The 26,290-nt window shown below is 37.8% G+C and overlaps 1 protein-coding gene across 2 annotated transcripts in view; it reads left to right on the forward strand.

The window, feature by feature from the left end:
- The window catches only part of CNTN5 (contactin 5), a 1,548,293-nt gene extending 1,522,969 nt beyond the window's left edge, over positions 1-25,324 (forward strand). For both annotated transcript variants that reach the window (XM_020891379.2, XM_070473663.1), the window contains 4 exons: positions 476-662; positions 1,107-1,219; positions 16,797-16,965; positions 22,577-25,324. In XM_020891379.2, the coding sequence (XP_020747038.2) occupies positions 476-662; positions 1,107-1,219; positions 16,797-16,965; positions 22,577-22,677 (570 nt within the window). In that variant the 3' untranslated portion in view covers positions 22,678-25,324. The remainder of the gene's footprint in view (positions 1-475; positions 663-1,106; positions 1,220-16,796; positions 16,966-22,576) is intronic.
- Positions 25,325-26,290: the final 966 nt, after the last annotated feature.

Genomic DNA, 26,290 nt, shown 5'->3' on the forward strand with positions numbered 1-26,290 from the left:
TCATGAATGTTCTCTCACCTCTTCTTTTTTAAACTCATCCAGCTATGTGATTCACCTCTGTGTGCAGCTGAGGAGGAAATATTCCTCATGTATCTTTCCTAAATAATTCATTAAAAGCTTTGAATGGGAAATGGTCCCAATGACATATGAGAAAGGAATTATTCCAACTTTATAAATGATCCTTCATGCTACTAGGCTACAAGGTAGCACCTTTCGCTGCTTTGCTGAGTACTGTTAAGGTGCTATGGTTTACACAGATGCAAATCAGGCAGCAGTTAAGACTGATTTGGCCTCATTAGTGGAACCTATTAGTTGGATGATACAGCAACGATTTCCCAGAGGTAGGTTTGAGAAACATCCAACCAGCCATGATTGTATAGTGGTTAGTACTCTGTGTTGAGAAACACTCAACGGGTAAAAAAAAGTTCAACAGGGGAAACTAAAATTAATCTGTCATGTGATAATTTGTTGACAGATTGGTTATCGGAAAGACATGGAACAAGAAGATGCAGCAGAAACCGTCAGAACGAGGGGGAACGAGTCATCCATCATCCTGACAGGATTAGAAGGAAATACGCTATATCACTTCACAGTGAGGGCTTATAATGGAGCTGGATATGGGCCACCCAGCAGTGAAGTGAGTGCAGCCACCAAGAAATCCCGTAAGTGACCGGGGCTTTGTGTTTGTCTCAGACAAAAGGGAAACATCTTTTAACATTTCTGAAAGCCACGTGAGGTACATAATAAACTGAGTTGAAGAGGAGTTTTGACTCCTAGTCTTGTTTCAATGCTTAGATCTGAATTCTAAAACTAGCTCAGAAAATTTTGCATTCACAGTAGATAAAGGTTATCTTCCTGTGAAACAAGGCTAAGCGATTTTTGACACAGAAGGGAGATAAAAGGATTTGGGTTCAAAAGCTCAGCAGAGTAGCTATTAAAATGACACTCCTGGAGCAAAACCCTCCTTATCTGATTCTCGCTGGAAGGAAGCCTATGGTGCCAGCCAACTACTGAACACAGGAAAAGACTGAAATACTCACAAGAATTTAAGTGAATAAAGGTATTTAACGTATCTCTTGCACTCACTTTTGCTTTTCATTTTGCAGCCCCCAGTCAAGCACCTAACAATGTCAGGTGGGAGCAACAGGGTTCTCAGCTTTCTCTGGGCTGGGACCCCGTCAGACCGTTAGCCAACGAGTCTGAAGTCATGGGCTACAAGGTCAGTGTGCGTTCACTCTCTTAGATAGACACGCATCTTGAAAATTGCTATTGTGAGGATGTGCAATTAAAAAGGCATAAAAAGACCTATAACATAGCCATTTTTTCCCTCTCAATCATTGTTCTACCTATGTTCTAGAAACAGCCTTCATGCAGTGGGGAAGTCAAGGCAATCAAAATCAGTTTCAGCTACACAAGTCATAGGAAGCGAATGGGTAGAAAAGACAGCAACAATTTGAACACAGGGTGAAGATGGCTCCACGATGCAGTGTCAGGACAAGCATAACTTTGACAGAGAGTCTTGGCATTCTCTCTCCAAAGACAAACTGTCCTGGCAGATGGAAAAGACTGGACTACTTAGTTTGAGTAGAAAGCCTTTCCATTAGCAAAGAAACACAAGAAGAAAAAAATGCTAGGGTCAGCACAGGGGATATGAGAGAGACCATGGAGAGAGACAGCTGGCTCCAAAATAGATGCAACATTTCACATAAGTCATCCTGCTATGTGCCAGCAAGAGATCTGCAAATATAAAAATGTTCAGACAGTTTGTTTTGAAAAACAACTTTGTCTCTGATTTTAAAAAATATGTGGTCTAGATATTGAATTGGCTGAACTTCAAATTCTTCTTCCATAATATCAGATTCTATTTCCTAAACTCATACAGAATCATTAATGGTTATTATTTAAAACATTTTTAATTTTTAAATAGTTCAATGATTATCTTTAGACTGAAAAGCATTATTTAGGTGGCTGTTCAATTATCTGAGATGGTAAAACAGTATTTGGTGTACAAAGGGCTAAAATTCTGAAGCTAAAAACTTAAATAGTTATAAATGAGATATGTTTTTAAGTTAAATAATAACCCAAGAAGAATATGTTAAGGTACAAACTGTAGTACTTCTTATAGACTAGAATTATTATGGATCATAAACACCCTCACATTAAACACGCTCTCAAATCTGTCCTAATCCTCAGGGACATTGAATTTCATCTTTGGGGGAGAACAGGTGAGCCATTCTCTCTGTATCCTTCCCTAGTCTTCTTTCTGCACCCTTCCCCTCATCTTCACACCTTGTAGTCTAAGGCAAGTAGACCTTTCAATGATTAAGGGTAACAGTATGGTCAGAAATGGCAATAGATCACCAAGAACAAATCTGATCTCATTAAAACTGTGGCAAGCAGTCTCTTGAACTGGAGAGGAAAATATATGGTAGATGAAAGCATGACTGCCTGGAAGAGCCATTTGGCTTTGGGCACCTCTCAGGGAAGAAAAGAAGTACCACACAACCTGAAGAAAACGTGAAGCTGGGCATAAGGCTCCTGGTGAGATGACCCTCCTCCTTGCTCACGTTTGTCCCTTCTATCACACCACTGATCATCGTCCTTACATGACACTGTCTCCCCACCAGACGGTACATGATTGAAGGCAAAGCCTCTGTCTTACTCATCTCTTTACGCTCAATGCTTCTAGGGAGGATGAAAACATTAACTTTGACCCAATTAGGGATATTTTATGCATGGCCTTCCCAAGTGTTGTGTGGAGTGGGGAAAGATAACCAACCCTTAAGTCAAATAGATACCAGTTTAAATCCCAGTTCTGTAACTTTGAACTAGTTACTTAAACTGAGCTTCATTTTGAAAGGCTGTTGCTGAACGATAAGACACCGGGATTCTTGGCCTCCAGAGGAAAAGAATTCAATTTGGGGCCAGAGACGAGGCTTGACTGCTTAGAGCTTTTGTGTAATAAAGTTGTATTAAAGTATAAAGGAGATAGAGAAAGCTTCTGACATAGGCATCAGAAGGCGGCAAAAGAGTACCCCCTGCTAGTCTTTAGCTGGTGTTATATAGTCACTCACAGTCTGTTGATGAAAAGAAAGGAATGTCATAAAATTTAGAATGACACCAGATAATTCATCCCTGGCCATAAAACGATTGACTTGAATCTTGTAGAAGGGCAGATTACCACACAAATAGTTTCATTTACATAGATTAGGGGAACAATACCTGAGTAAGTAAATTAGGCCATTTGGGGGAACCAACTTGAGATAGAGTCTGGGGTGCATTAACATAGCTTAAGACAACATTTCCATAAGAAAAAGAAATATATTGGTTAACTCAAGGTTTGAGAGTAGTTAGCTTCAGGTGAAACCAGGTGTCATGGCAACACAGGCATTTTAAGAGAAACCTCCTTTTAAATTTGTATAGAGAAGAAAAACATATCGCTGGTTTGTTTCCTCCTGCTTCTTAAGAGGGATAAAAATGTCTGGCACCTGCAGCCTCTTTCCTCCATTTGGAGACCCCTGGCCTTCCTGCCTGTTACCCTCTCAATTTTAACTTAAAAAAAAAAAAAGATAAAGGGATTTCCCTGGTGATCCAACGGTTAAGAATCCACCGTGCAATGAAGGGGTGGTGGGTGTAATCCTGAGTCAGAAAACTAAGATCCCACCTGCTATGGAACAGCTAAGACTGCATGCTGCAGGAACTACTAAGCCCAAGAGCAACAAATTGAGTCTGTCTGCTGTGATGAAAAGATCCTGCAGGAAGATCCTGTGTACTGCAACTGAGATCTGATGTGGCCAAATAAAAAATGAAGAAATCGATATTTTTAAAATGCAAAGATTGTAATATAGAGGATTGTTTAAAGGATTAAATAAGATGATTTGTGTAAAATGTTTAGCATCTAGGAAGTGCTCACTAAAAAATGTAGCTATCATATTTTTTTTTTTGTTATTGGAGGAATTCTACCCAGTAGCTAGAAATTTTTAATATTTTAACAGAAGAAATTGATCTTTAAAAGTTGCCTGCCAGTTCTATCTCAATGAAAACAGCACAACCCCCTTGGAATCCCTTGTTGCTGGGAGAAGAATATAATGTTCTCCATCTTAGTTATAGAAATAATGTCAAGTAGGCACACGTTGACAGAGGTGTTGTTGTTGTTGTTGTGTTTTTTTTATTCCTTGAAATTGTTTCACCTCCTTATGTCCCCGAGAGGGAAAATCTAGTTTCTAAAAAAGGAGTCTGCTGGTAACAAATGGAATCTACCTTATTAGACTTTCTGATGGATGGGCTAATCTCCAGTGAGAGAGCTATTGGCAGGAATGATGCAAAGGGCCCCTTGAGGGAAGGGAACTTCAAACTGATGACTGAGATAGAGACTGGGTTCCCCTACAAGGGTCTGGTTTTCAGAGGGCAGGTGACTAGGCGTAAAAGCTCCTATTGACACAGGCACGATGGAACAGGAATGTGAATATAAGCTACATGAAACAGTAGCCATGAATATAAACTGAAGAGATGGAACTTAGGGCACACAACATTGGATCTTCCTTTTCAGAGCATGGCTTAGAAAAGAACTACACAAGAGCTGCCTAGCCAAGGATCTACATGCAGTTAAAACACCCATACCATCTGGAGGGAGGTTCATACAAATATGGAGTGGACAGTGTGATACTCAGAGGGAGAATATTTGATTCCCACTGAGGTGAAGTGTTAGTTGCTGAGTCCTGTCTGACACTTTACGAACCCATGGATTACAGCCCACCAGGAATGGAATTCTCCAGGCAAGAATAATGGAATGGGTTGCCATTCCTTTCTCTAAGGGACTTTCTCAACCCAGGGATCAAACCTCGGTCACCTGCATTACAGGTAGATTCTTTACCATCTGAGCCACCAGCGAAGAAGCCAAAATATTGAATCCCTATATTGCACATATAAAACTGATACAATATTGAAAATCAGCTGTTATCTGTGTCAGTCACATCTGAGTCTTTGCAACCCCAGGGATATAGCCCACCAGGCACCTCTGTCAATGGGATTTCATAGGCAAGAATCCTGGAGTGGGTTGCCATTTGATTCCCACTTCATCCCCAGAAAACTACCAGACCAAAAGTGGCACCAATGTATTACATTGGTGAGCCTTCTTCTTAAACATAGTAGTGTATAGCAGTTGCAATAGATTAACAAAACTAGGGACATGTCAACTCACTAATCATTTCTCTTTCCATGAGTTAATTTGAGGTAGGCTTGACCCAATAAGAGACTCCCCTGGTGGCTCAGGCAATAAAGAGTCTGCCTGCAATGCAAGAGACCTGGGTTCATTGCCTGAGTTGGGAAGATCCTCTGAAGGAAGGAATGGCTACCCACTCCAGTATTCTTGTCTGGGAAACCCAATGGACAGAGGAGCCTAGAGGGCTTCAGTCCATGGGACTGTAAAGATTCAGACCCATTCAGATTGAGTTCACCTCTTAGAATTCTCAGAAATTTTGTGGTAGAGGACTTCCTGCTAATCAAAGTAAGAGAGAACTTCCACAATTAATTGCAATATCAAAAGGAAGGTAAATTTATTTTCACTTTTTATCTTGGCCAATTACTTTGCTTAGGGATCACTAGAAATATACATGGCATGTAAATTTAAGCCTGGAAACTAGAAGTAGGAGTCAAGCCTAGTTTAAGGTGGATGAATTAAGAAGAAATCCTCATCTAGAAATTTCAATATTGTGAAAATGATTGATAAGTGATAAATATGGGGGGAAATGGATTTAATCTGTAGACGTGATCCATAAAGGATACACTGAATTCTTCTTTTTCATAGTTAAGGTAGTATATACTAGGTGCAATTTATTCTCAAAGATTTAAACCATGGACTCCCCTGGTGGTCCAGTGGGTGGGAAAGGTCTGCCAATGCAGGGGACATCAGTTCAATTCTTGGTCTGGAAGGATTCTACATGCCATTGGGCAGCTAAACCTGTTCACCACGAATACTCCAACCTATGATCTAGAGCCCATGCTTAGCAGCTAGAGAGTAGCCCCTACTCACTGCAACTAGAGAAAGCCCGCATGCAGCAACAAAGACCAGTGCAGCCAAAAATAAATAAATCACAAAAATAACATAAAATAATAAGATGAAACAGCAAAAGGTTGGGGTTAGAGCAGTCCATTTTCTAAGAAAGCATGAATCTTACTTCTCTATTTGATTCCAGAGATTGAGTCGTCAGCAACATACATAAGGACAAGATATTACCAGAGAAATACACAATGATATGTAAAGTATCTTTCAAATGTGTTAAGAGAAAGAAAAAAAGAAAAAAATCGGTCCCCCCATCACAAAACTTATCAGGGACCTCAAAGTGAGTGAGAATATAGTGAGAGAAGGATGGGGTTGAACTATTTATAATTGTGTCAGAGGCAACACATTAACATTGAATCTATTCAGATAAACGTTAAGCATTACCTATTTAGTGAAATTTCTCACTGGTATTTGAGACTGTCCAAGAGAACTTGGACTTCTTGGGATTTTGTTTAAGAAGTCTAGATTTACTAGTAACACTTTTAAAACATCACAGCTTCTATTAATAAGCAAGAGTAATAAAAGCACGAAGAACCAGCAAAGAGCTGAAAAATAATTGTCTTTTGTAGACATGGCTATAAATTATTTACCCTCAAACAAGATAGCTTTCTGTATAAAAAGTCAAGTTAAATTTGGGAGCTTACTTAGCATATACACGACCTCTTCAGGTCAATTAATATGTGATTCTTTTTACAGTTCCAAATTCAGAACCAACTCCATGTTTCCTTAATATATTATATATCAGCTGTAAGAAAACTGGAAAAAAAATCCAAAGAAATTGCTTAATTTAACTTACTTTTCCCAAATAAGTATTTTCAAATGAAAAAATCTTTGTTTTTATACCTCCACTAGTTTGGGATCTGAAAATCCTTAATATCTTTAATACATGTTGCATCTGTTACTGGCACTTCCAAAAACAACAACGTAATTCTGGACTGAAGTATCATTTCAGTTCAGTTCAGTTCAGTTGCTCAGTCATGTCTGACTCTTTGTGACCCCATGGACTGCAGCACACCAGGCTTCCCTGTCCATCACCAACTCCCAGAGCTTACTCAAATTCATGCCCATCGAGTCAGTGATGGCATCCAAACACAGTGTGCTCTGTCATCCCCTTCTCCTGCCTTCAATCTTTTCCAACATCAGGGTCTTTCCCAATGAGTCAGTTCTTTGCATCAGGTGGCCAAAGTATTGGAGCTTCAGCTTCAGCACCAGTCCTTCCAATGGATATTCAGAATTGATCTCCTTTAGGATGGACTGGTTGGATCTCCTTGCTGTCCAAGCGACTCTCAAGAGTCTTCCCCAACACCACAGTTCAAAAGCATCCATTCTTCGGTGCACAGCTTTCTTTATAGTCCAACTCTCAAATCCATGCATGACTACTGGAAAGACTATAGCTCTGATTAGGGAAACTTTGTTGGCAAAGTAAAGTCTCTGCTTTCTAATATGCTGCCAGCGCTTGTCATAGGTTTTCTTCCAAGGAGCAAGCATCTTTTAATTTCATGGCTGCAGTCTCACTGTTTCCATTGTTTCCCCATCTACTTGTCATGAAGTGGTGGGACCAGATGCTATGATCTTAGCTTTTTGAATGTTGAGTTTTAAGCCAGCTCTTTCACACTCCTCTTTCACTTTCATCAAAAAACTCTTTCCTTCCTCTTCACTTTCTGCCATAATGGTGGTATTATCTGTCATGGTGGTATTATATACCAATGGTGGTGTAATCTAAAGTTATTGATATTTCTCCCAGCAAACTTGACTCCAGCTTGTGATTCTTCCAGCCCAGCATTTCACATGATATACTCTATATAAATTAAATAAGCAGCTGACAATATACAGCCTTGATGTATTCCTTTCCTAATTTGGAACCAGTTCGTTAGTCCATGTCCTATTCTAACTGTTTCTTCTTGACCTGCATACACATTTCTCAGGAGGCAGGTAAGGTGTTCTGGTAGTCCCATCTCTTTAAGAATTTTCCAAAGTTTGTTGTGATCCACACAGTCAAAGGCTTTGGCATAGTCAATAAAGCAGAAGTAGATGATTTTCTGGAACTCTCTTGCTTTCTCTATGATCCAGCAGATGTTAGCAATTTGATCTCTGGTTCCTCTACCTTTTCTAAATCCAGCTTGAACATCTGGAAGTTCACAGTTCACGTATTGCTGAAGCCTGGCTTGGAGAATTTTGAGCATTACTTTGCTATCATGTGAGATGACTGCAGTTGTGCAGTACTTTGAAGATTCTTTGGCATTGCTTTTCTATGGTATTGGATTGAAAACTGACCTTTTTCAGTCCTGTGGCCATGGCTGAATTTTCCAAATTTTCAGGCATATTGTGTGCAGCACTTTCACAACATCTTTCAGGATTTGAAAGATCTTAGCCAGAATTCCATCACTTCCACCAGCTTTGTTTGTAGTGATGCTTCCTAAGGCCCACTTGACTTCACACTCCAGGATGTCTGACTCTAGGAGAGTGATTACTCCATTGTATTTATCTGGGTCATTAAGATCTTTTTTGTATAGCTCTTCTGCTTATTCTTATCATCGCTACTTAATATCTTCTGCTTCTGTTAGGTCCATACCATTTCTGTCCTTTATTGTGCCCATCCTTGCATGAAATGTTCCCTTGGTATCACTACTTTTCTTGAAGAGATCTCTAGTCTTTCTCATTCTATTATTTTCCTCTATTTATGTGCATTTTTCACTTAGGAAGGCTTTCTTATCTCTCCTTGCTATTCTTTGGATCTCTGCATTCAAATGGGTATATCTCTCCTTTTCTCCTTTGCGTTTAGCTTCTCTTCTTTTCTCAGCTATTGATATATTCTCTGCTTTTATATTCAGCTATAATTCTCCTTAATGATCTTGAGAGTGGTTTTTTTTTCTTTATGCTGTGAAAAAAACTTACCAAGTTATCAAATAGAACAGCAATCTTGTACTTACCATATTCTCCTTGTACAGACTTAAACTTAAGTGAAAAAGAAAATAAATGTTAAATACCCAAGGCCAATGTTTTCCCTAGACCAAGTATCCCTCTCTCCACCAAGAGAAACTTCTGTCCACTCAGAAAAGACATGTGCAGTCAGGAAGAATTCAGCTACATACCAAGAGAACAAAGTCTCATTTTTCAATCTACACTAGAAATATCCTTTCCTAATATACAACCCTTTCACCATAAAGGGCCTTTCCTGGTGTCTCAGATGGTAAAGAATTCATGAATGCAGAAGATGTAATTCTATCCCCTAATGAGGGGAACAGTTGGACTACCTACTCCAGTATTTGTGTCTGGAGAATTACATGGACAGAGGAGCCTGATGGGCTACAGTCCATGGGGTTGCAAGATGTCGGACATGTCTGAACAACTAACATTTCACCATACATCTTCCCCCTTTTCCTCTTCTTTCTGCTATTTATAGAGCATGAGAAAGTAAGGGGGAATCAGGCTCAAAGCTTACTAGTTATTATATGATCCATCAATACATAGAAATTTTCATTTGTTTATTCCATTTAGCTATCAGTTAGAGCCTGCCAGACTCCTGAGATATAGGTACACTTGGATTGAAAATATATTCCACAGCCTATAGAATGTGAAGCCCATCCATATATTTCTCCAGTTTTTCAGGGAACTTAGGGTCTGTGGCCATGCTAGTCTCCTTGGTTGACTATATCCTGCATGCATGCTAAGTCACTTCAGTTGCATCAGATTCTTTGTTACCTTATGAACTCTAGCCCTCCAGGCTCCTCTGTCCGTGGGATTCTCCTGGCAAGAGTACTGGAGTGGGTTGCCATGCCCTCCTCCAAGAGAGCCTCCTGTATCTTACAGCTGTTCTTTAATCCCACATTCACTCCAAATATGGGATTCAGCCCTTTACTGTGATCCCCACAATTTAAAATGACTCATACATAATAGTTTATGCAGAGTACATCATGAGAAACACTGGGCTGGAAGAAGCACAAGCTGGAATCAAGATTGCCAGGAGGAATATCAATAACCTCAGATATGCAGATGACACCATCCTTATGGCAGAAAGTGAAAAGGAACTAAAAAGCCTCTTGATGAAAGTGAAAGAGGAGAGTGAAAAAGCTGGCTTAAAGCTCAACATTCAGAAAACTAAGATCATGGCATCTGGCCCCATCACTTCATGGGAAATAGATGGGAAGACAGTGGAAACAGTGTCAGACTTCATATTTTTTTGGCTCCAAAATCACTGCAGATGGTGATTGCAGCCATGAAATTAAAAGACACTTACTCCTTGGAAGGAAAGTTATGACCAACCTAGACAGCATATTAAAAAACAGAGACATTACTTTGCCATCAAAGGTCCGTCTAGTCAAGGCTATGTTTTTTCCAGTGGTCATGTATGGACGTGAGAGTTGTACTGTGAAGAAAGCCGAGCACCAAAGAATTGATGGTTTTGAACTGTGGTGCTGGAGAAGACTCTTGAGAGTCCCTTGGACTGCAAGGAGATCCAACCAGTCCATCCTAAAGGAGATCAGTTCTGGGTGTTTGTTGGAAGGACTGATGCTAAAGCTGAAACTCCAGTACTTTGGCCACCTCATGCAAAGAGTTGACTCATTGGAAAAGACCCTGATGTTGGGAGGGATTGGGGGCAGGAGGAGAAGGGGATGACAGGATGAGATGGCTGGTTGGCATCACCGACTCCATGGACATGAGTCTGAGTAAATTCCGGGAATTGGTGATGAACAGGGAGGCCTGGCGTTCTGCGATTCATGAGGTCACAAAGAGTTGAACACGACTGAGTGACTGAACTGAACTGATACACAATAGTTTGTACTATCATCTCTATATTTGATTACGCTTACATGTTTTTCATCATATTTTAAAAATTAAGACAGAAATGGCTTGTATAACTTGAAGATGCATATTTATATCATGCATATATACTGTGACATACAATGTGTATATATGTATGTATATAACATATACATATATGATCATAGCAAACAACCTGGTCATAGCAAACTGGTCATAGTAAACACCCTCTTCCAACAACACAAGAGAAGACTCTACACATGGGCATGACCAGATGGCCAATACCGAAATTAAACTCATTATATTCTTTGAAGCTAAAGATGGAGAAACTCTGTACAGTTAGCAAAAACAAGACTGGGAGCTGGCTGTGGCTCAGATCACAAACTCCTTACTGTCAAATTCAGGCTTAAATTGAAGAAAGTGGGGAAAACCACTAGACCATTCAGGTATGACCTAAATCAAATCCCTTATGATTATACAGTGGAAGTGAGAAATAGATTTAAGGGACTAGATCTGATAGAATGCCTAATGAACTATGGACGGAAGTTTGTGACATTGTACAGGAGACAGGGATCAAGACCATCCTCAAGAAAAAGAAATGCAGAAAAGCAAAATGGCTGTCTGAGGAGGCCTTACAAATAGCTGTGAAAAGAAGAGAAGTGAAAAGCAAATGAAAAAAGGAAAGATATACCCATTTGAATGCTGAAATCCAAAGAATAGCAAGGAGAGATAAGAAAGCCTTCCTAAGTGAACAATGCACATAAATAGAGGAAAACAATAGAATAGGAAAGACTAGAGATCTCTTCAAGAAAATTAGAGATACCAAAGGACTATTTCATGCAAAGATGGGCTCAATAAAGGACAGAAATGATATGGACCTAACAGAAGCAGAAGGTATCAAGAAGAGGTGGCAAGAATACACAGAAGAACTGTACAAAAAAAAATCTTCATGACCTTCATAATCACGATGGTGTGATCACTCACCCAGAGTGAGACATCCTGGAGTGTGAAGTCAAGCAGGCCTTAAGAAGCATCTCTACAAATAAAGCTAGTGGAGGTGATGGAATTCCAGTTGAGCTATTTCAAATCCTGAAAGATGATGCTGTGAAAGTGCTGCACTCAATATGCCAGCAAATTTGGAAAACTCAGCAGTGGCCACAGGACTGGAAAAGGTCAGTTTTCATTCCAATCCCAAAGAAAGGCAATGCCAAAGAATGCTCAAACTACCACCCAATTGCACTTATCTCACATGTTAGTAAGTAATGCTCAAAATTCTCCAAGCCAGGCTTCAGCAATATGTGAACCGTGAACTTCCAAAGGTTCAAGCTGGATTTAGAAAAGGCAGAGGAACCAGACATTAAATTGCCAACATCTGCTGGATCATCAAAAAAGCAAGAGAGTTCCAGAAAAACATCTATTTTTGCTTTATTGACTATGTCAAAGCCTTTGACTGTGGATCATAATAAACTGTGGAAAATTCTGAAAGAGATGGGAATACCAGACCACCTGAACTGCCTCTTGAGACACCTGTATGAAGATCAGGAAGCAACAGTTAGAACTGGACCGTGGAACAACAGACTGGTTCCAAATTGGGAAAGGAATAAATCAAGGCTGTATATTGTCACCCTGCTTATTTAACTTCTATGCAGAGTACATCATGAGAAACACTGAACTGGAGGAAACACAAGTTAGAATCAAGATTGCCAGGAGAAATATCAACAACCTCAGATATGCAGATGACACCATCCTTATGGCAGAAAGTGATGAAGAACTAAAGAGCCTCTTGATGAAAGTGAAAGAAGGGAATGAAAAAGTTGGCTTAAAGCTCAATATTCAGAAAACTAAGATCATAGCATCCAGTCCCATCACTTCATTGCAAATAGATGGGGAAACAGTGGAAACAGTGGCTAACTTTATTTTGGGAGGCTCCAAAATCACTGCAGATGGTGATTGTAGACTTAAAAGTAAAAGACACTTCTTCTTGGAAGGAAAGATATGACCGACCTAGATAGCACATTAAAAAGCAGAGACATTACTTTGCCAAGAAAGGTCCATCTAGTCATGTATGGATGTGAGAGTTGGACTATAAAGAAAGCTGAGTGCAAAAGAAGTAATGCTTTTGAACTGTGGTGTTGGAGAAGACTCTTGAGAGTCCCTTGGTCTGCAAGGAGATCCAAACAGTTCATCCTAAAGGAAATCAGTCCTGAGTGTTCTTTGGAAGGACTGATGCTAAAGCTGAAACTCCAATACTTTGGCTGCCTGATGTGAAGAGCTGACTCATTGAAAAAGACCCTGATGCTGGGAAAGATTGAGGACAGATGGAGAAGGGGATGACAGAGGATGACATGCTTGGATGGTATCATTGACTCAATGGGCATAAGTTTGAGTAAACTCTGGGTGTTGGGGATGGACAGGAAGGCCTGGTGTGCTGCATTTTATAGGGTTGCAAAGAGTTGGACACAACAGAGCGACGAACTAAACTGAATAACATATACAAAGAAGACTTTATGGAAATGTCAGTGAGGGATAGTAGACTGAAAGGCACAACATGCAAACACACATATGAAATTGCCGACAGGAAATCCTCTTCTTAAATGTCCTTGTAGTCATCTTACAGCTGGGACTTCTCACTGTTCCTTGTGCTCCCACCTTCTTTTCACCCAGATTCTAGTATCTCACTGATTTCTCCTCACCCACCCATGGCTGCTGGGACTTTGGATTCGTCACTCAATATTGTGAAGAGCAATTGTCCTCAAGATGTTCAGCTGGTGACTGTATGTGTGTTCTCAGTCACTCGGTTGTGTCCAACTCTTTGCGACTCCATGAACTATAGCCTGCCAAGTTCCTCTGTCCATGGAATTTTCCAGGCAAGAATACTGGAGCAGTTTGCCTTTTCCTAACCCAGGGGATCTTGCCTACTCAGAGATCAAACCTTGTGTCTCTTGTGTCTCCTGCACTGGCAGGCAGATTCTTTAGCGCTGCACCACTGGGAAGTACTGGTGGATAGCCCTTTTGTTTAATAATATCCATCCTTCCAAAGGCACTTCTGGGCAAAACTAGCATAAATTTATTCTGCTATGTTTTTAGAATCACTCACACCATTACTTTTACCATAAGATGTACAGATTAGCCAATACCAGATCATGCCTTTGAGAATAGCAGTACCACATTATTGTTTGTTTAGAATCATCTCTTTGGCTAACCCATTGTTCTCAGGTTTTTAAGTAAAATTTGAGAATAGTCTTGAAAATAGACACTTTTCTTTATGTCTGGAGATAGTCATTATCATAACAGTCAATCTATAAATGTCCAGATTCTCAAAGTACTCCCTGGTCTTGTTACTGTCAATAACTATTTCTGACATGTCTTGATAATCCCTTAACCATTTCATATTTGTCATTTGTATTCATCTTTTCTAAATCGGAATTTTACACTGAATGAATATTCTCTAAATCAACTAAGACTAACCATTAATTTAATGTATCTTTTCACTTAGTATACCTACTTACTCTCTCATAGCACTACATCTCCCTGAATATATTGGTAAAAGCCACATTTAATCTCAAACTCCTTTTGCTGCCATTAACTGATATTTCCTGCCCTTACCTTTTGTTCCTAAGTCTCAGCTGATCCACAAGTTTTTCTTCAACTCTGGATTTTACAGCAACATTAGATATGCATTACTGGCTGCATTTTTTGTTGTCATAAGAATTGTAATTTATTGAACCATAATAACAATGTCCTCTAAAATAGTTACTCCCCTGCCAATCCTCACCAATTTACATCCTTTTTTGTTGCCATAAATTTGCTTTCTAATTATCTCATGTGGATGAACAGAATTCTAATTCTTTATGCTACTACAGTCAAAATGAGAATCATAAATTCTGATACAATTGTCATTTTTTTTTAAAGCCAAAATAACCTGCTATAGGCATCCTCCTAGAAGAGCTTCTGATTCCCAAATCTGTACTGCTCTGTAAATGGCTATAGCATCAAATGTGTTTCCTATTGTGGTATACAGAACACTTGATTGCATTGTTTGTCTCCGCTATAAATGCCATGAGAGCAGAACCATGTGTTCTTATTCTCTAAATTTCCAGTATATATCACTGTGTCTGACCTACATGAGATACCCACTGAAATATTCCACGATTTTTTTCATTTCTCAACTATGTTGAAACTACAGCATCTTTCCTTCTAAGGATTTCAATAGATAGAATTATTGCACATGTTATATACTTTTACAGAGAATTTACTTCTCTCCCATGACCAGAAGTAAACTCAAATCCATGAAACACAGAGAAAGTAAGATGGAGGGAGCATATGTTACCAGAATGCAAAAAGGAGGATTAAGTACAAGCAGGCTTCAACATGTGAAACTTACATTTAATTTTTTTCTTATTTGTAGGTTAGTCAAGTTCAAACACATTTTTAATAAGCAAAATCTATTATAATTTTTTCTAGTTTCCCAATGCTATTAATCTTTTATGATGCAAATACTGACCACTGACAATGAACAATATTAGCAACAGAAGAAGTCACTTTCCCTTTAAGCTTACCAGATCCTTGCTGGACGTTTTTACATGTGTTTTCTTTATAGTATAGGCACCTGAAATTTAGAAATGTTATCAACTTGCCCAAATTTGCTCAGACTGAAATGTTTAGGAAATTGTTTTTTGTTTTATTTTGTAGGAGACTGTTTTGAATACAGGTCTGTATGAATACAAAATCATTGTTCTCGTTATTACACAAAGAAATCAAAATACTAACAATTATGAAAAACCACAAAAACAATGAAACTGAATAAAAATGCATTTAAAATCTTCATTGCTGCTACTTGACTATTACTCACAAACACACAAATAAGTTTATTGGGGGCAAATGAGTAGAAACAGTATAATACAGTGAGACACCTCTGAACTGATCATCAGATTACTAATCTTCTAATGCAATTACTTCCACAACTAGCCATATAATCTTGTACAAATTGTGTAAGCTCTACAACCTTAGATTACTGACCTGTAAACACAAGCTAATTCTGTGTCATACTCTGTAGTTCTAACACTCTGTTAACCATAAATATATGTTCAATTCTAGTACCATGAACAAATGTCAAAAAAAAGCCCTAACTTGGAACTTCCCTGTTATACAGTGGCTAAGACTCTATGGTCCCAATGCAGGGGACCTAAGTTCACCTTCCTATTCAAGGAACTAGATCCTACATGCCACAACTAAGAGTGAGAACTGCCACATAAATTAAGTAAATATGTTTTTAAAATGAAAAAAGCCTTAACTTGGCTACCCAATATATCCAAAGGCCAATTCACCAAAAAGTAAATGCAAAAGCAAAACTAAAAATACTCTTTTTTATTTTTAACTTTTCAGCCATCTTCCACATTGTTAAGGTTTTATTATTGATATATTTAACAAATTTTGATTACTCCTTTCAAATGATTTGAAGATGACAATTTTGAGTACTCCCTCAGGATACTATTCACTTCATTAGCCAGGAATAACGCATTTTCAATGATCTGTCCCTTTACTGCCTACTTCTGTGGCTTCAATTTCTCACTATTCTCAATTGTCTTCTAATGCTATTGCTTTCTTATTACTTAGATGTATTTTTCATCTTCTCTTATCTCTGTAAAATTTTTCTGCTCTCCTTCTCCAGCTGGTGAGCTCTACTTATCTTTAAATATTTAGCTTAACACCACCTTTTCTTAGGTGGTGGTTTAGTTGCTTAGGAGTCTTCCCTAAACCACCAGAGGGAATTAAACTCTCTTCTGCATTCCCATAGCCCCTTGTGTACACTTCCATTGCTGCATATAACATACACATGGCATTGGTTTGCATATCTGCCTAAGCTGTAAGCTCCCTCTACTTAGCTCAGAGTGTGGTATACAGGAGGCAGTCAATAAACTTTTGGAATCCCTGATTGAATATCAAATGACTAAAAATCTGTCATCATTTCCAGGTTTTTTATAGGCAAGAGGGTCACAGCAACAGTCAAGTTATTGAAACGCAGAAACCTCAAGCAGTAGTCCCACTCCCAGATGCTGGAGTCTATATTATTGAAGTTCGAGCATATGGTGAAGGAGGAGATGGAACCGCTAGTTCCCAAATCAGGGTCCCATCATATTCAGGTAAGTTTTGACACAGTAGGCTTAATTTGATGACCACTAACATTAACATGATGCAAACCTCATCAAAATTAACATGATGGGTTGCATGGTTCAGAGACTTTGCAGGTTCTCTACTCTTATCCTGTGATTGTTACATGCGAGCATGCTTCCCTGCTCATTTGTGTCCAAGTCTTTGCCACCCCATGGACTGTAGCTTGCCGGGCTCCTCTCCCCATGGGATTTTTCAGACAAGAATAGCAGACTTGGTTGCCCTTTTCTTCTCCAAGGGATCCTCCCAATCCAGGGATCAAATCCAAATCCCCTGCATCTGCTGCAATGGCAAGCAGATTCTTTACCACTGAGCCACCTGGGAAGCCAGATTACTATATGATCCTTTGCTTAATACAAACCATGGCGGCCCACCCACAACTGTGAAATTTCCACACATCTTGGAAGGAGTTAACATTCTCATTAAAATACCTTTATTTGTGAAATTCTCCAGTCTTCCCTGACCACAAGAAGTACCCTGCTGGCCATGTGGGCTTTGCAATACTGCTTTTAAACCAGTTTTGCTCTTGTTCAGTTGTAAAGTCATGTCCAACTCTGCAATCTCATGTACTGTAATATGCCAGGCATCCCTGTCCTTCCCTGTCCATCTCCCTAAGTTTGCTCAAACTCATGTCTATTGAGTCAGTGGGGCCAACCTACCATCTCATCCACTGCCATCCCTTTCTCCTCTTGCCTTCAACCTTTCCCAGCATCAGGGGATTTTCCAATGAGTGGGCCCTTTGCATTAGGTAGCCAAAGTATTGGAGCTTCAGCATCAGTCCTTCCAATGAATGTTCATGGCTGATTTCCTTTATGGGGTTGACTGGTTGGATCTCTTTGCTGTCCAAGGGACTCCCAAGAGTCTTCTTCAGCACCACAGTTCAAATGCAGTTCTTTGGTGTTCAGCCTTTTTTATGGTCCAATGCTTATATCCATACATGCCTACTGGAAAAAATCAGAGCTTTGACTAGACGGACCGTTGTTGGGAAAGTTATGTCTTTGATTTTTTAATATACTGTCTAGGTTTGTCATAGCTTTTCTTCCAAAGAGCAAGCATCTTTTAATTTCATGGCTGCAGTCACCATCTGCAGTGATTTTGGAGCCCAAGAAAGTAAAGTCTGTCACTGTTTCCATTGTTTCCCCGTCTATCTGCCATAAGGTGATGAGACCAGATACCATGATCTTGGTGTTTTGTATGTTTAGTTTTAAGATAGATTTTTCACTATCCCTTTTCACCTTCTTCAAGGGACTCTTTAGCTCCTCTTCACTTTCTGCCATTACACTGGTATCATCTTCATATACAAGACTGTTGATATTTCTCCCAGCAATCTTGATTCCAGCTTCTGCTTCATCCACCATGGCATTTCACATGATATAGTCTGCATATAAGTTAAATAAGCAAGGTGAAAATATATAGCCTTGATGTACTCTTTCCCAATTTTGAACCAGTCCATTGTCCCATGTCCAGTTCTAACTGTTGCTTCTTGACTCACATACACATTTATCAGAAGGCAGGTAAGATGGTCTGGTATTCCCATCTCTTTAAGAATTTTCCAAAGTTTGCTGTGATCCACACTGTCAAAGGTTTTGGTGTAGTCAATGAAACAGAAGTAGATGTTTCTCTGGAATTCTCTTGCTTTTTCTATGATCCAGTGGATGTTGGCAAGTTGATCTCTGGTTCCTCTGCCTTTTCTAAAACCAGCTTGAACATCTGGAAGTTCACGGTTCATGTATTGCTGAATCCTGGCTCGGAGAATTTTGAGCATTACTTTACTAGTGTGTGAGATGAGTGCAGTTGTGAGGTAATTTGAGCATTCTTTGGGATTGGAATGAAAACTGACCTTTTCCAGTCCTGTGGCCACTGCAGAGTTTTCCAAATTTGCTGGCATGTTGAGTGCAGCACTTTCACAGCATCATCTTTTAGGATTTGAAATAGCTCAACTGGAATTCCATCACCTCCACTAGCTTTGTTTGTTGTGATGCTTCCTAGGGCCCACTTGACTTCACATTCCAGGATGTCTGGCTCTAAGTGAGTGACCACACCTTTGTGGTTATCAGTGTCATTAAGACCTTTTTTGTATAGTTCTTCTGTGTATTCTTGCCAACTCTTCTTAATCACTTCTGCTCCCATTATGTCCTTAACATTTCTATTCCTTTTTGTGCCCATCTTTTCATGAAATATTCCCTCTGTGTCTCTAATTTTCTTGAAGAGATCTCTAGTCTTTCCCATTCTATTGTTTTCCTCTATTTCTTTGCATTGTTCCTTTAAAAAGGCTTTCTTCTCTCTCCTTGTTATTCTCTGGAACTCTTCATTCAGTTGGATTATCTTTCCCTTTCTCCTTTGCCTTTCACTGTTGCTCTAGCTTAATATATCTCTTTCTCTATTGTAGTGACTGCTTTTATCATTAGATAATGGACAGTGAGGGGCAGGAAATTTTAAAGGGAATGCTTTTTAAAATTAAAATATTATTAGGTTTATTGATTTCAAAATAAATTTTAAAGTTCATTGCATTTTTTCTTTTTCCAGCTTTATTTTGAAATATAATTGAAATTTAATATTGTATAAATTTAAGGTGTACAAAAGTGGATATGATACACTTATACATTATAGATATGTATGCAAATATATTGCAAAAACATAGCTAATACCTCCATCAGACCATATAATTGCTAATTCTTCCTTGTGGTGAGAACATTTTGAATTTACATTCTTAGCAACCTTCAAATATATATTGCATTTTATTAATTGCAATCATGATGCTGTATACTAGATCGCTAGAACTTTTCTGAACATCATTATTATTATCAGCAATATTAATAATTTCTATCCTTTAGTAAGTCCTTGCTATAAGTCTGACACAATCATAAATGCTTAACAACTTATTTAATTTTCTTAATAATGTATGAGGTAGGTGGTTTTTTTTTGTTTTATAGAGAAAATTTAAGTAATTTGCATAAGATCATACTATAATTAATATTCTTCTTAATACTCTTATTAATACTCTTATTAACACTAAGAGGAAGAACTGGAATTAACACCCACTGCCACCATTATTATATCAGCAAGAGAAAAACTGATTAAAAGAAGAAATTTTACAAATTCAGAAGAAAGTAATCATTTCATTGAGCATGTGAAAAGAAAAAGCAAAAGATTACATTAAAGACATAAATCTCTCATTGAAAAACTATTAGGAAATTTTTATGAAAGCCTTAAATAAAAAATGCTTAATGTACATTTAATTAATGGGTAATTATGAGCATTATTATTTGGGTTTCTGTGGTGACTCAGATGTAAAGGATCCACCCACAATGCAGCAGACCTCGGTTCCACCTGCAATGAGGGACACCTGGATTTGATCCCTGGGTCAGGAAGATCCCCTGGAGAAAGGCATGGCAACCCACTCCAATATTCTTACCTGGAGAATCCCATGGACAGAGAAGCCTGACAGGCTACAGTCCATGGGGTTGCAAACAGTCAGACACGACTGAGTGACAAAGCACAGCACAGCACGTGAGCATTATTTATTGAGCAATCATTCTCAAGTAAAATTATCAATGTTTATGTTTGAGTTGATAATACTTTGTCCAGTCAACCCATTTCCTGAGCTTTAATAACATGCAATCTCCTGGTATTGTCTTAGACCCATAAAACAGGAGCAACAATAGGTTTCATTCTTATCTCTTTTCTAAAACTCAAAAGCATAAGAAGCTAAATGACCTGCTCAAGTGAAATAGTTAATTAGTTTTATATCTGAGACTAGAAATTGACTCAATGTTTTTTTGTTGCATGTGTTTTGGTATGCTGAAATAGCATGTTTTGCTTTCATGGATTCTATGTGGAATTTGAGATATAGACCCTACTTAACATTCTGAAAGTGAGGAGATTTTTTGCACAAGTGTCATGTAAGTTGATTTAACAAGGATGCAGCCACTCTCATATAAATAGAAAGAATGCTTTCATAGTTTTTATTTATTATGCATGCACACTCCAGTGAGGCTTTGCCATCAAACCTTTCTTATAGCTCACATGTGGCCATGCACTTCACAATGACCCCATTTTGTACAAGTTGAAATATATGTAACGTTCTCCAGTATGTTGATTAATAGATTTTATTAGCACCTTAGCTGTAAAAATTTTCAAAGGAAAGAAGATTTGCTGCTTTGAGTGTATGTATGTGTGGTTTACAAAACACAGGTTTCTTCAGTTCTTAAATATGTCTGGAAAATAAACAGAGTCTATCCTGTAACAAAAATCACACCCAGAATTTTATTGCACTCAATCTGGCCAGAGAGGATAGCTTGACAGAAGGATGATTCCAAAAATTGGTTGGTACATTTTATTATTAATCTATCATTATGGTTTTAATTAAGGCCAATCATTGTTTTAATAGAGATAACACATAAAAGCACCTCTTTCCCCTAATCCCTAACTCAATAACTTTAAACAAGTCTCTATCATCTTTTAGAGCCCCAGTATCATCTGCAACACTGGGATAAACAATAGCACATACTACATAGGAATGTTGTGAAGATCGAATAAGATAGTCTGTATAAAGGGCTTAGTACAGTACTCGGCATATAGTAAGAATTCATTAGAAATCAATCATGATGATGATATGTCCCAAGACTTCTGGCTTGAATAACCATTACAGAAAATCTAAGAATGATACTTAGTTTGTAAATTTATGGAGCTATCAAAACTACTTTACAAAAATCCATCCAAATTAATGAGTTTAGTCAGGCAGACACCCCAGTACATTAACTACATACAATGCTTTTGTCTCAAGATGGAAGTCATGTACAAATCTTTGCAACCCTATGGAATGTAGACTGCCAGGCCCCTTTGTCCATGAGATTCTCCAGGCAAGAATACTGGAAGAGGTTGTCATTTCCTCCTCCAGGGGATCTTCCCAACCCAGGGATCAAACCAGCATCTCTTATGTCTCCTGCATTGACAGGAAAGTTCTTTCCCAGTAGCGCCACCTGGGAAGCCCTGGCCAGAGTAATAAAAGATGCCTCTTCTTTGCAGAGTTTGATGTGAGAATCTCAATTCAAACAAATCCAGAATTTAAGCCTGCTCATTGTAAAATCAATTAAAGATCCACACATAAATAACATCTTATGATTAAATTATTTAAAAATTTGTTTCATTGAATTATGAATTCTAGTTGCCACAAACTTTTGCTAATTATTTTTGTTCCATTTCCTGAATTTTGCACTATAGAAATTATTTTATTCTCATACCTGGAATTTGGGATGTTTTCCATCAGTGTCTCATTGTTGAAAGTCACACTTAGATATATTTGTTTTAGATACACTTGATTGATGTTTTATATATATTTGATTAGATATATTTGCTCAGTGTGACACGGCCTTTTAAACACACTATTCCATATACACTTCTGCCCTCAGCATCTTTTGAGAACCCCAGACAACCTCTTGTTTCCTAAACACAAGGAATGCTCTCATCAGAAACAGGATTGATGTTGAATTCATTTGTCTTAACATACCTAAAAAATGAGTTTATCATAGGTCAGACAAAGCCAAAATAATTCTGTCCATTTAATGCTTCTCCTTTTCACAGGTGGGAAAATCACCAGTGCTCAGTCAGCCCTCCACACTCTCTCCATGTCCTCATCAGTAACATTGCTTTTGGCATTGATGATTCCTTCAACCCCTTGGTGAAAACTTCAGACTTAATTTGATTTTCTTCACTTTAGCTTGATAACTACAGTGAATAGAGTAGTAATGTAACTGGAAACTCAGGACCTTGAGATGAGCGTTAAAAACTTGGAACTATACATGGTGCACTTAAAGGAGATTGAGGGGATATTACTTATCCATCAGGTTTTTTTTTTTTTTTTTTTTGGTTTTTGTAAATGGATAGGACAGTTCTTGGTCCAATAAAAATATGCAGATTGTATGTAATGAATTTTTGTAAATAAAAGTAATTTCTGTCAAATGTATTCTTTACTTTTTTAGTATGTTGGAATTTGATTTTATATCTGATGACCCTGAGTGTGTGCCATCCATTTGTTAAGTAAGTGGTCTCCAGCAGATCTGTTTCAAACACAAATACGAATGAAAAATTCACTTAATACTCCAAGTCTACTGTTTTCAATTTTTCCTTCATCTGACTATACCAATCGACAAGCCAGCAGGAAATACGAAAAAATACTTCAATTGTGTGGTCAATTATAGGATAGTACACAAAAATTTTCCCACAAAAATATTGAATGATTGCATTATGAAATAGCAAAATTTGTCAAATGCTATTCTGTATGCATCCCTAGAGCCAGTTATTAGGGTAGGGAGTAAGCCATTTATATTAGTGCAAGGTAAATAGAAAGTGAGTCCAAATTAACTGAAGTGCTATTGTTTTCATCAAGTACTATGTTATCTAGCTGAAAATATAATAAATGTTTATTTTTAATAACAAAAGATAATTTAAAGTCACTATATATACATGTATAGATGATCACTAAAGGCTGCAGATACTGACATGCTGCCAAGGGTGCTAATTTGAAAATGAGTAAAAGACAGAGCTTTCCATTTCCCCACCTATTGCCAAAAAAGGTATTGAATTAGGCCCAAGGTTTTCTTCTAACTGCAAATAACTTTAAGGACAATGAAACTTTGTTCTACAAGTAGTTTTACATACAGATAGTCTATGGATTAAAATGATGAAGCATAACAAATGTTGATTTTTTTTAAACAATTTCATGCATTACAAGCCATTAATAAAATCTTACTGACTATTAAAATAAGGACCTCTTGGATAAATTGAGTTTTTTTTTAATTAAGCTGTGTGTGGAAACATGACCTCAGTACAGTGGCTCAGCTATTTCTTCCAGCCATCTACTGCTTGAGAGGTTATACTCATTTATTATTTGAGGATCAACTTGAACAACTTGAACTTGATCTTTGGTAGTTGTTGGAAAGTGAGGTGAAAGTTTTACATGTGATAACTTCTTACAGATATTCTAACAAATACATGAATAGCTAGAGTTCACATTAGACCCAAGGAGATGCTTGAAGGGATAGTTATTGCAAAGTCATATGCCAAAACAATAGCCTGGAGAAACTACCACTTTACAGGTGTTGTTAATATGATAACAAAAGGTTGATTCCTTTCTCTTTCTTTGTAAATTCTAAACCTGTTAATGCTCACATTTTTAATAGCAAGCAAAATGAAGCAGTACTGAACTCAAATTGCTAGCTTTAGAGGTTAATCCTTATAGTATCAGAAGAAAGATTAGAGTTTTTGTTCTAAACATCCTCAGAGACTAGTTTCAGAGACACAGGACCACTCTGGCATTGGTTACCCCCTCTCTCTGAGGGGAATTATTTCCAAAACACCCCTAAACAAACAAGGAGTGATTAAGAAGACTCTTTTGCTTAATAGATTATTGTGGTTTATTACCACAGATGGTAGATATCAAAGCCTGTGAAAAGGACAACCAAGTGGCCTTCCTTGAGCACCTCCTTTGAAGCGGGAGAGACTGGACTTTGCATATAGAGAGAATGCTAATTGTTTAGCAGGCAAATAGGAGCTCTCTCAAGTATGACATAGCTTGCAGAAGCAGATTGTACATCTGAAAAATGCAGCAAAAATATTAAAGAATGGGCAATAACTTTTACTTCATATTTGATAAATCAAATCACTTTCTTCATTTTCCATGGTGTTTCAAATGAGACAGTGGACTTTAAGAACTGAGTTATAAAACAAAGCCCAATGAAATATAATGTCAGTATATGGAAAATTCAATCTAACCAATATTTCTGACTAGCTGATAGATGGTGTATATCTGACAGAATACTTAAATGTAGAATGTCTGAAGTATTAAAGAAATCAGTGATATGGAATGGTTTCACTTAATATTCACAGAATATGTATTTTGCATCATGAAGCTGTTAAAAAACAGGTTTAAAATGTTTATGTGTTTATGTATTACATACTGTTACTTTGTAGAAAGCAGAACATCATTCCTTACCAAGGTACATTATACTCAGTGAGCTTTTTCTTGGATGGAATAGTAACCACGCAGTCTTAAATTACTAAAGAGACTGTATTTTTGTATAATGTCAGTTGAACTATGAATAAAAAAGACTCCCCATTATTAAAATTTTCATGAAACTGAATGTTTTGCATACCCAAATGAAGGTACTGTGGACCCCATGTCAAACCATTAAATATATTGTATACAATCTGTATATATACTATATATAATGGTATATACCATGTGGAAGGCACAGTCAAATAATAGTTCTGTGTACTGTTCTTGTAACATTAGATCTTTTTAATAAATAATTCTCTTTTTATTGACTTTTATCTTCTCTCCTGTCAGCTACATGAATAACATTATTTATTTTATGCAGACCACACTATGGTCATTATTATGGTGGTGCTTTCACACTGAAAATATCATTATGTTAGGACTTTGCATGCTGTGATTATCTTAAATTGAAAAATCTTTATAGAGGTCCTTAATAGATCCAACTTGAAAACTGGAAGCTATGTCAAAGAATAAACCAAGCAAAGAAGAAGTAAAAATGAGATAAACTCAGACTTAAACTCTTGATTTATTTGTACTCAAGAGGAAGACTTCATTAAATGCATTTTGTAAAGAGTTTGTTAAATACACATTTCTGCTTTTTTAAAGAGCATTATATCCCAATCTGGGCTTCATTCAACAGTAAAGAATCTGCCTGCAATGCAAGAGACCCAGGTTCAATCCCTGGGTTGGGAAGATCCCCTGGAGTAGGGCATGGCAACCCACTCCAATTCTCTTGTGTAGAGAATCCCATGGACAGAGGAGCCTGGTGGGTTACAGTCCACAGGATTGCAGAACGGGACAGAACTGAAGTGTCTAAGTAGCAGCATATCCAAATCTATACCAGGCACAATCCTCATAGATAGCTTTTATGCTCCCTCTTTTGTGCTTCCTTAGGACCATGTATGCACCTCTATTATACCAATAATTACATGATCAATGATTTGTATGTAAATGTTCCTTCTCCCCTTCCTTAGAAAGTAACAATTTTTATTAATTTGTAGTTCACTCTTCCATTATTTATTTTAGAGAATATTAGCAAATATATGTTTGTATTTTTTCCACTTCTTCCAGAACAGAGAGCCTATGTTCATCATTTGGCGCCTTGTTTATTCACCTAAAATTGCATATTTTTGTCATCTATTTTAAAAATAGATCCCTAGACATGAGATTGCTAGATCAAAGGGTAAATCCATATAAAATTTTACTAGTTATTGCCAAATTCCCTTCAATAGAACTGTATC

This window comes from Odocoileus virginianus, chromosome 10, assembly GCF_023699985.2.
Source record: "Odocoileus virginianus isolate 20LAN1187 ecotype Illinois chromosome 10, Ovbor_1.2, whole genome shotgun sequence".
NCBI lineage: Eukaryota > Metazoa > Chordata > Mammalia > Artiodactyla > Cervidae > Odocoileus > Odocoileus virginianus.